The sequence below is a fragment of the Rhipicephalus sanguineus genome, chromosome 5 (genome assembly GCF_013339695.2).
Source record: "Rhipicephalus sanguineus isolate Rsan-2018 chromosome 5, BIME_Rsan_1.4, whole genome shotgun sequence".
Lineage (NCBI taxonomy): Eukaryota > Metazoa > Arthropoda > Arachnida > Ixodida > Ixodidae > Rhipicephalus > Rhipicephalus sanguineus.
In genome coordinates this window covers 55,739,637-55,751,615 of record NC_051180.1, presented here as the reverse complement: position 1 = coordinate 55,751,615, position 11,979 = coordinate 55,739,637, and the positions used below count along the sequence as shown (strand labels likewise).

Here is an 11,979-nt window from a genome sequence, read left to right as displayed (position 1 = left end):
GTCATCCATTGCGAAAACGCCGACTGTTGCCGAAGGCGAGCAACCTCGTTCGTTGGCAGAATGTGCTTCTCTCACATGCAATAGTTACGTTCGGCGCGCTTCGTGCATTAATTCGGGAATGAAGAGCGCACATATTACCAGAAAGCTGCAGTCAACGCATTTTATTTGCCGGAAATCGGGTCAAATTGCTCACAACGAAGCGCTGTTGTGTGCGTTTGTCTACGCGCCGACGACTGCCTATCCACACTAGCGCGGCGACGGTGCTGCCACCTGTAGCCCGATCTCGCGGCGAATAGTAATAGAGAAATGAACGCACTGTGCAGAGAAGCATGCTACCGGGACCCATAAGTCCTATCCCTACCTTAAATTCATCGAATGCTCTTGCACCGACCAGCTGTGTTTAGCCATTATGGCTACTAGAAAGCAGCTTGCTTTACCATCCTACATTGTGCATCTTTGTAATGCAGGCATCATTACAACGAATGACAGGGCCACGAGAATGACCGTTAATGCAATACGTCATGAATTGCTTAGCAGTGACTTTTGACAATAATATCACCGCAGGCAAGAGGCTGCTCCTTGAAGCATTGTTTGACCAAGTGTAATAGTACCCACTCGATGCATTATTTCAGGAACGTGAAAGGGAGCTACTTTTTGGTGATCGAAGTTGCTTACTCCTGGTATGTGTTGAGTGAACAACTTGTGTAAATCGTGTAATTGGCAAATACCAATCATCATGCTTCACCTGTACAACAGCAGTCATCCGTTTGCAGAAAACATGCCAAAATCAGAACAAGCACTATACATAGATAAATAAACAACTCTCTCCACAAAGAATGAACGAAGGGGATTTTGAGGGCTCTTTTCTTTGTTTGACACAACCTTAATGAAAACCAGCAGACAATGAAGCCAAGGAAAGTATAGGGGATGTTAATTGCACTGTACAGAAAAAAATGTATGCGCTCAAATAGCTTCTAACAAAGAGCAGGCCCGATAACATTTTATCCATATCCATAAGGTACTGTTGTCAGACAGTCCTTTATTGTCCACACCCCTGGATAATGCATAGTGTTTTCTCTGAACAGTATCACTGATTCAAGTACCGGGAATTAGTGATACTGTTTATCTCACGGTGTGTTTTCACGTTTTGCTTATGCTTCTGTGGGTAAGAGTGATATAACAAATGAGGAGACCAAGAGCCAGGTATTTCATAATTTCGCTTTTTTTTAATTATATCATCACGTCTCACAATCAAAGTGGCGATAAATAACCTCTCTCACTCGTCTCGCAGCACCGGAACAATGACAAGCAAACCAACACACATACAAAAAGTGGTGAAAGAAGAGAGCAAAATAAGATGGCAGACACACCGTTGTTCCGCCAGAACAGTGTCGCCACTGCCGCACGCGCTGTACAAATGTCAAGTCTTTTTTTTTCTTGTTCTTTCTAAGAGACAAAGTCGGCAGTCACACGGTCCGGCATCGCTGTTGCATACAAAACCGTCGCAGCACCCTGAATCACTCGCAGTGGGCCACGCTACACACAGACGCTAGAAAAAATGGTGCAAGCTTTTGATCTCTTCGTGCTGAACAGAAAATGTTTCAACAATCACAACTCGTACCCCGCATCAATCACAAATTTAGAGTGTTTTGTGAGGGTGCTTGCAGCATAAGAGTGTGCTAAACATAACTGATGGTTCTGGCACGTGCCCGCATTCGGTTTACCACTCAAGGCTCATTTTACCAATCCAGCAACAAAGGGCCATGAATATGTTCTAAGGACAAGCAACAAAGAATGCCTTTTTGCACAACATTTCACAAAATGCACGAAATTTCTTTTTGACAATGCAAAATGCAACCAGTAACTGTGATGTAGGTTAATGGCAGACAGTGAATCGCCTGTACTAAACAAATCAGACACGTCCGTGCAAGCAAGACCCACTGCATGGACAGCAACACACACGTATACAAACGCACCACCAAAAGGCATGTCTCGAACATTCCCTGCCCTACAAAGTCCACCCTTTGTTCTTAAGTCCACCTGCTGCACAAAAATAACCAGTTCTGTGCCATTCACCCCCCCCCCCCCCCACCATACCCGTCGTACTTCGCAACGAACTGCTTTGCTTCCAAATGCCGGACACCTGTGTGCCTAACACCACCAGCAAATGAAGACCAAAGGTATTGAGGAAGAGGTGGGAAAAGAGCCAGCATTTTTTATCAGTGTCCTAAAAACCAATGTCATGCCAAAAGTTTGAAAATAAAGTTATTCACAACAATCCCCGTACTGTCTATAGCTAAGGTTCAGCTAAAGCTCCATCTTGGTGCCAAAGCTCTCAGCAGCTTAGAACTGCCACATTCAAGTCGCGTAGAAACCACTTCGTTAAGATGCAAGTTCTTTGATACGTGCATCGCCACTGTATCAAACACATTGTTTTACTTCTTTCATATTCAAGCAAACCATATGCACAAGTTACTTCCAAAAAATAAATTTTTTCACAGTGCTGCAACTATATCACGTATATATACAGAAGTTTTTAAAAAGGCTTTTGCTATCTTAAAGCAAGTACGCAACTTCAAAACGCGATAAATTTAGCTTTGAGCAATCCGGAGCCACTAACTTTGTATGTTTCAGTGATATAATTTTTGCCCTAAATACACAGCAATTTTCCCACCTCTACCTCCACCAAAGATAAGCGTTCTTGTCTTGGCAGCTTACAGGCTAACCGGTTTTTATTCCACGCTTTCATTTACAATGTTTTGACCGGGAGCCAGAGTTATGTACTTCGTTACTTCTACTGTACATCTAAAATATGTGCATAACTTTGAAGGTGCATGTATGCGGTGAAACTATGTATGTGTGTGCTCAAGAAGAGCGGTAAAAGCTAGACGGGCTGTCTTCCTTGTCCCGTCAATTGTATCCACTAGCAACATGCAATTCTCGTCCTCGCAGCAGACAGGCCGACAATGGCAAGTCCACAACCACCAAAAGGGGAGCACGAAAGATTAGTGGTGTGCAAATAGTGATCATTGAGACCGCATGAAATACAAAGCGCCTGAAGCAAATTGAATTGAATTGAATTTGAATATGAACGAGTCGTTTTTGCGCTACATATGAAGCAATAGTCACCTCCTCGCATCCACATTTTCAGTACTAAAAGCACAAATGGGACATCAGGAATGAATATTCAGATTCCTCGCATGCAAAGAACTCTTCAGGAAGTGCGAATAATCATGTTAAAGTCTAATATTTGAGGCTACATTACTTGCGGAGCTAGACACGTGTACACTCAAACCTCGTCATAACGAACACGGATATAACGAATTATTGGTTATAACGAAGTAAATGAAGAATAGTCTTGTCATAGCTACAGTGTTACAAATAAACGTTTATAACGAATTTTCGGATATAACGAAGTTATTTTCGTAGCAGATGCGACTTTGTTATAATGAGGTTTGAGTGTATACAAATGCTCCCCAAGCAACGTAGCCTCAAATATTTTAATTTAAAAATAGTGCCGATTCTAGCCGATGACCATATCGAATAGCACACTGTTTGATTCGATATATTGTAATATTTGCGCAACCCTACAAAAAATCAAAGCTGTAATTCTGACACACAGGAACTCGACATCTCTGAAACAAGCAAATAAAATTGCTTTGCAGCCTAATAAATGTACCAGAGCATTCAAGGTGCACAGTAAATTTTGACAAAGTACTCATACAAATGTGCAAAGCCAAATGAAACATGTTTGCTGCAAGTACGGATGCGATGCAAAGAGTGCAGTCGTAGCCATTTCCCTTGTATTGTTCCAGTGGTCTAAAGATTCAACTGAGGTTTAAGTACGATAGTTTCCAATTCACAAGCACTTTTTAGCGCTCTGCAGCATGACAACATGATTAACACTTAACCATAGTAAACTTCTGAAAAAAGATAGAAATTACCTTCCAGCATTTCAAATACAAAGAAAAAAAGAAAATGCGACCAGCGCACACAATGAGGTTTCTACAGAAATGAATGCATGACAAAAACAGCAAGACAGCCAACAAAATAAAATATGAGGCACAGGAAGAACTAGTCACAAGAGTGAAGAAATATTTTCCGAATCCCACACAGCCAAGAGTCACTGGCCTAAGCAGTGCACCACACACATCATTTTGTGGGCTCACAATTAGCATAAGTGCAGATTTAGTAGATTGAGAAGTCATGACATTACAATGCAAACGAGTCAAGCTTCTGCTTTACGTAGCCCAATTCCCATTTGATCAAAGCTGTAGGAGTATATTGTACATGCCAAATCTAGCTGGTAAAAGATGATTTATGCAAATTCAACATTCTTGTTGGCCACAGAAGCTCAAAGGCTATGGTCAAGCAACTTTAAACCATCTTGTGAAGAAGAGGCATAAGTATGAAGCAAAGAATCACTGACTTCATGAAGTGTCATCGATTAGCTTTTCTTTAAAAACTCAAAATGATACGAAGTAGGAGAGAGGAGATGTGAGGTGTGACAAAAGCAACACAGCAGCGTGGTTAAAGGCATAGATAGCCAGAAACAGGTAAAAATAGCCACAGGGATGGATTTTGGTAGCACTCTTAGGCATGCCATACAGTGATTTTGGCTGTTCGCATACTAGAAGAATTGATAACCAAAGTGGATGCTTTTTATTAAAGGGACACCAAGTGGAAACACTAACCTGGCTTAGACTAATATAATATTCTGCAACTACATCTCCACATATTTGATTGTAAAAGAAAATCTAATTATTAGCTGGGGAAATCAAGGCCAAACTGCCTTAACTAAACGACACAACCAATACATGGCATTAGTGGCATGAATGCAACGGCACAGATCTCACAGTATGTTTTGTGCTGTCTTTTTTTTTCTCCATACAGGAAAATTTCCTAATATTTCCGAGTGAGGAATTTTCTTTTACCTTGCAACAAACATGCAAGAAAACAGAAAGGTGAATGGGAAATGCAAACCGGAACGCAGTGCTGCATTATGTCCACACAGCTCACATTTCTTTTAAGTATTTGCAGACTTCTGAACGCAAATGTCGCCCTCACTGTTAAAAGAGAGCATGGCATTGCAGTGAGCTGGTGCTAAATTTCTAAGGAGATGCAGGCAGTCACCTCAAGTTTCTCAGCATCTTCCAGGCTTTCTACCAAGCTTTCAATTGCCTACCTATATAAGCCAAAGTTAACAATCCGCTGCAGTGTCCCTTTAAGATGCAACAAAAAATGACATGTTCAGCAGGCCAATACAAACACATAAAGGAAAGGCTGTGTATGCCTTTCAGCCTTGCTCAGGCGAAACGGAACTGCTCCTAACAGAACGATTGTGCACAAAACAACCTGTTCACGGGGCTCAATCTATATTTGAAGGGGCGATATCCAGATACGTGTGCCATTATCACAGATTTGCACCCTACATTAATATCTGGCAATAGACCACACAGGTGTCAAAACGTGCAGTCCTCCACTGCCAGTCAACTTTTTCCCAATGAGCACATCACAATTCCTCGTAAAATTGCACTCAACAACGAAAGAAATCCAACATAGGCAGCACTACGAGGCAAGTACACATAGGTAAATAAAGTATAACTCAATAACATACTACGGTTACTTTCTTAACGTTGATCTCAATGGTTTCTTTAACCTATACACATGGCCATAAGTCACATACCTGTTCACAACTAGCGCGAGAACATAAAACAATGTTTTTTTGTTCAATAAGAAATATGTTGGCCACGATGAGTGCAACACATCACTGCTTTGTTCTGCAATGTAATAAGAACGAGAAAGCCAAGACAAGACAAAATTTCCTGCAATGGCTTCAAGCCAGACAAGGACAAGGTAAAAAAAAAATACGGAAAAGAGCTCAAAACAAGAACAGCAAAACAAAAATGTGTGCTGCAGCGTTGTCTATATGTCTGGGATTGTTGGCCAAACTGCATAGTCTGGATAGAAATACCAGTCGAATAAGCAGCAATGTCACGGCGACAGTCATAGTGGTATGTTCATCGCTAGGCCTAGGGGAGCATCAGCAGCGCGATGTTTGTGCTAGCTTGCTCGTTCGTAAGCCTTGCCATCACATTTTCAGCTTGGCAACATGGGGAAGCTTGCTCTTTAAACCAACAAGTCTTTAAATATCAGCTGTTATTTGCACTAGGAGACTATGCTAAAGGTGCGAACTTGTTTCCGCAATTTACACATTTACACTTCCAGACTGAGCTCTCATTAAGCCTTGTATAACACTCCATTCTCTACACCCTTACGAAGTGTAAGAACTACTACTACATATCAATGGCTTCCACAAATACATAAAAAATGAAATGCCTCGTCTTTTCATTAAGTAGCTGCAGTATCTAAAGATGCAAGAAAAACTTCCGACAATTAACTTATAAAACATTCAACCCATTCCATGTCGGAAAATGAGTGGAAACCTTTCTTTTTCCCCAAGCCAAATCATGAAAATGACCCCATTGTTGATTCAACTTTTGCTAGAATAAAATGAAGAAGCAATTCTGACATGCGTTAGTTCCATCCCGTTCCACACAACACATCTCGCCAAACAAGTAAGCTAGCACAAAACATAACCTATCGAAATGCATAGCACAGTTATGAACTCACAGTTGCCAATGAGAACACAATGGAAGGAAAATTCGACACAGATCACCGACTCCGCATTTTTTGTTTCCTTTTCCTCACAAAGCCCCGTGAAAACTAACCATTTTACTAAGCTGACAGATTAGATGGTCACGCTGTATGTGAAGGTCCCACATATACAACTGCTGCATTGAATCCTTGTAGTAAGCGCATGTGCATACATGGCACCAAGAAAGCTAGAGACAAGATGGATGCCAAAATAAATCCTCCAAGTGCCTCTTCCGAACTTTACAAATGGTGAATGGGTTGTTTTCGATTGAGCAGGTTGAACTGTCAGAGCAGTGCACGAAACAGAAGTTGTAGGAAGCCAGTGTCAAGAAGTTTTATAAGAGTGCATAGCATTGCTTTCTTTCTCTTTCCCTGAGCCTTGAAGTGAAAATAAAAATTTCACTCGCCCTGAAATGTGCATCGAATTAAGCGTACAGAAGACTCCAGCCTTCCTCAGACTTGCATGCAGCAAACTGCTATGACTGCTCGAAAAATGCTGAACCATTTCAGCAAAGAAGAAGAGGAAAGGAAAGCAAGATTGTCTAGCAGTTTACACGCCCATGCCTTCCTTGTCAAATCTCTTTTTAGGCCAACATCATTGAGGAGTGACAAACATGGAAAGAAATTGATGCTGATAAGAATATTAAATGAAATGCTCCACGGAAACCATGATCTTGAATTGATTTTGTTGCTTAAATTTGTTCGTTTCTAGTCGCCGTCCCCAGACAAAAGTAAGAGAAATGGGAAGCGGCTACACAAATTTGCACAATGGGTGCGAAATAAAAATCTTGTTCGAAGGACCCATACGAGAAGGCAAAGAACTGACTGCAGACTCGGCTAACGTCAGTACGTTTAGTCAGCAAACAGCAACGCTGGTTAATTTAATTAACAGAATGATGCCTTTTCTTTTTGTGTGAAAGGCACTGCAATTTGTTATTCCTGCCTGTAGCTTTTTAGGTTGCAGTAGGTCGAAGTAGACTGTCCCATGTCCAAGAATTACAGACAGCCAATACAATATTAATGAATGATGCAAAGAAGAAGGAACATTAGGCTGCACAACATCTGATAAATGGTAAAGGCAAAGAAACAGATTACCATAATATTGCTCATATAGCCCCACCTAATAAGTCTAGATCGTCAAAAGCTAAGAACAATGTTGTACAAACAAATTCTTTTCAAACAATCAACAGCAGCTATTTCCCTAGTGCTGTTTAGCGGCTTACAGCAACACAGAATGCGTCAATATGCATTTTACCTTCCAGTGTGGCTTCACTGTCCACAAAATGAACACTACTGCAACACCACACGAAAAGGCAAAACTTGCGAATAGCTCGAATTATGTATCAGTACTTCTGGCACGGATCACACATAAAAGAACAGGACTTCGTTGCGATCCAATTAAAACTGACTCAAAACTGACTTTCAGCACAAAATGATGCAATATGAAAAGCTCCAAGGGCATACCCACTGAAAAAATAAAAGTTACAGGGGAAGATCTAATGGGGACGAGCCATGCCCGAATGCCGCTGCTTAGTGGTACGCGTCAAAACACTGCGATCGATCTTTTACTGCTGTCTCATACTGCTCAGATGATCGGACAGAAATGCCGCTGCCACCGGGCCGTCGGTTCTTGTGCGACAAAAATGGGAGAAGGTCTGAAGAAACAACAATGAAGTAGAAAAACCTGGATCTAATGTGTGGTTTCTAGCTGTGCTTTTATGTACAGAATGTGCGGGCGTGTTGTGTGCTGCCTGTGTGCGCAATCGCGAGAAAAAAAAAAGTCGAAAGTGTTAGCAGGCACCGCAGCCGAGATCCGTAGCTCCAGTTGCATGTGCGAAGGCCCCGTGCTGCTTCACGGGCCGTGTTTCTTTTTTTGTTTTCTTTCTTAAAACTCTGTTATATATCTGACGAGTGACTTCGGTTCTGCATATGTACAGTTTGGTGCATATTGTCAGTCTCTCCACAATCTTTTTTTTTCTCTATCTCTCCATCTCTCTCTCTCCTTACAAGAAAAGCAGATTCAGCAGTCTTAAGTGAAAACAGTGTCAGATTGGAGCAGACTGATTAGACCATGGTGATGGTACGAAGGCCATTACATTTAAGAACGCGCCTTTCTGATCACCATTAAAATGCTCTGAACAGTTCCTAAAACATTTTTTTCTTCCAGCCCCTATATATATATACACAGACAAAAAAAAAAAAGACATGGACCCAAAAGTCACCACTCGCATTATTCTACATGAACAAGCTTCAACTTGTATTATTAGCCTAGAAGGCCCCTAAAAATGACAAGCTAATGCTCCTAAAACACTTTGTTCTTCCAACTTAGTTTGCCAAAACCAAACCTGCAGCTAGATTCAGACGAATAACAGAAAAAAAAAATAATAATGCAGGCACTCTAAAATTTTTAAAATAGGTAGAAGGAGGACTGCTGCTGCTGCTGCTGAGATAATGCACTGCCCTCACACGTACTTGACCGCTGTCCCAGAAAAAGAGAGACAGGGTCACTGCATTAAAATTATGCAAAGAAAAAAAAAACAAAATCGGTTCCAACACAAATCACAGAAAGGGTGATGCAGCAGTCTTAAGACACCAATGGTCGTCGGAGGTGGGGGAGGAGGGGAGGGAGGTTTGAGAGGATTTTCGAGAGTGGCAGAACTTCCCACCAGAACTCGCCGAAAGACGACACCACATCCGCGACTCGCGTTGTTGGCAGTGTCCGCGCTCAACAACAAAGAAGACTTGGAGCACAGGAAGGCGCTATGCGGCACAGCTGTGTCAAAAAATCCGTCATTTGTGCGGGTGTCGGAGTCTTACAACCGAATGACCTAGAGGAAACGCTATGCCACGAACGAACGAGGGCAAGTTCGGTCGGGGTACGAAAAGGTCCCTTCCACAAAAAGAACCACCGACGCAGCGTCGCTCTGGGTCCGAGACTCACCGCACGTCAAGTTTTTACATCTTCAGTCGGGCTACAACTCCACACACGCACGCACACACACATTCACACACACGCGTGATGACGAGGGTAAAAAAAATGTCACAATGTCCAAGGGTGAGGGAAAGTATAACGTTGTCCGCAGAAGAGACACGAGAGCAACACCTTCGTCGAGCGGAAACCCAGACGGGGAAGGATCTCTGCATCGTGAGAGACGGCCTGAGGCCGGGCGCGGTCATCACGCGGAAGGAGACCCGGGATCTGCGGCAGACGATGCTTATTGCTTGGCAGTTGGGCCCCCCCTTCGCCTCCTCTGCTGAGGTCTAGGCCTGTGTCATTCTTGCATCTTCTCCTTCTGACTCAGCGCGATGTCGGCCAGAGTCGCCAAGCTGCTAGGGAAGTCCTCCTCCATCAGCGCACCTGCGAGAGAGGCATCAACCACTTGTTAACCAATGTCAAGTTGACATAGGCCTTGTATTGCTAAGGGTTCTTATTATTTTTTTCTTGCAATGGTAACATATGCAGTGCTTCTGTGCTCTGAAAGATCTGTTTCACATGTAATAATTAGTTTTGGTTTTTACTGTGTATGTACATTCCAACCAACCCTTATGTAATTATGGTAAACAAGACACCTGCAACACTCGCTCACTTCGTGCAGTACGTGTGACAACGTAGAGTACAATCATGATCACTCGTGAAAAATATAATGCACAGTCTTATGTTCACACAATACCACAAAATCCCGAGCAAGCACTTCCCCGCGCAGCAAGTCGAAATTACTGGCACAGTGGAGGAGAGGCTGGGCTTCCCCGGCACAGCAGCAAAGTTTTCCCGCGAGCATAAATCTTCGTGGCACGGTGTATTACAACGATGGCTCACAAACACGAGGAAGACAATGACAACGCGATCAGACAGCAGGAAGCACAGCATGGAAGCACCTCTGACGACCTTCCTGGACGATAGTCACGACAGTGCCGGGGTTCAAGAGCAAGAGAAACACACCTGGGCCAGCGTTGACATACTTCGCTCTCGAACACATTAACACTAACTACAGAAACCACCGTCACGTTTATACAGATGGGTCTGTCACAGATGGATCATCTGCTGTAGGTGTGTGCAGGGTGTCTACCGAGTTGACTTTTCTAAATTCCCTGAGTTCTCCAGGTTTTCCCTGAGTGTTTTTGCTAAAATTCCCAGAGTGAAGCAGAACTTTGTTTTATGTCAAGATGGATAGAGACCATATCGCTCGGTGATGTCACTCTCTAATACGCACGTTAGAAAATAAAAACGACTTAATCCCATTTGAATAGTACATAGAACAGTTAAACCTCAATATAGCGAAGTTGGTAAAAGCGGCAACTCACTTCGTTATATCGAAACTTCGTTAAACTGAAATTCGACCTTTCATGCAAGGCATAGTTACTGAAGGATTAAAACTGAAAATGCCACAAGAATGCTCAACTAATATGGCAACATGAAAAAACTTTTTTTATTTTTTGCGTGAAAAAAAATCGATTTTGTTGAGCCTGAAGTGCAGCAATCACAGTTAAATGCCTTGCCGAGTGTCACATGTATATACGAAACAAATGCGGGTTTAATATACTGTGGAATTGCGCTTGTTCTGCTGCTGCGGGTTGTTGTCAAATCCTCGCGCGTTGCCCAGAGCAATGCAACGCCTTTGCTACCATGTTGCCCAGCCGAACCATTTGCTCTCCAGGAATGCAAAACATCGAAAACCATCCCACGTTAGAAAAAAAGTCACAGTTTCACCGCGAGAGCAAAACAGTAAATCCGATAGCAACAAAGAGGAATTTTATATGAATGTAGGCTGGCAGCTCGCTCCCTTCAGAAAATGCAGCCGCTGCACTGAGAGAAGTGCGCTATCTATGGCTCAGGGGCGGATTCATGTACCTAATGGGGGGGGGGGGGGTTACAAAGGCTGAAGCCCCCGCTCAGCAGTGCATTTTGGTGGGTCACGCCTATTCCTATTTAGAACAGTCCAGAGGGGATTATGGCGGTGCGTAAGAAGCCTTCGTTGTAAATGTGCATAGGGAAGCAGGAAAAGGTAGAGCGATGAGAGAGGTAGAGAGCAGGGACAAGATTCTCTTTACCCCTTTTGGGCAGTGGCAGGCAAAGCAACCTGAAAAAGGGGGCAAACTCAACAGGCAGCCTGATAAAGGAGGTGGACGACAGGCACTGAAGGGAGGGGGCAGGGGCTGGCTTAAGGGGGGGGGGAATCGCCGCTACGTCCCCCCCCCCCCTGGATCTGCCACTGCTATGGCTTCAACGGAAGTTTTGCAATTAGAGCACAATACCTGCAAAGGTATGAGCTGTCTGCTGATCCCCACTAAAGATACCGCGGCACACGCGACCACGCCCGCTGG

The 11,979-nt window shown here is 43.2% G+C and overlaps 1 protein-coding gene across 2 annotated transcripts in view; it reads right to left on the bottom strand.

The window, feature by feature from the left end:
- Nucleotides 1-1,661: 1,661 nt before the first annotated feature.
- LOC119393658 (mediator of RNA polymerase II transcription subunit 1) overlaps nucleotides 1,662-11,979 on the bottom strand; it is a 310,663-nt gene continuing 300,345 nt past the window's right edge. For both annotated transcript variants that reach the window (XM_037660766.2, XM_037660767.2), the window contains one exon: nucleotides 1,662-10,015. In XM_037660766.2, the coding sequence (XP_037516694.1) occupies nucleotides 9,930-10,015 (86 nt within the window). In that variant the 3' untranslated portion in view covers nucleotides 1,662-9,929. The remainder of the gene's footprint in view (nucleotides 10,016-11,979) is intronic.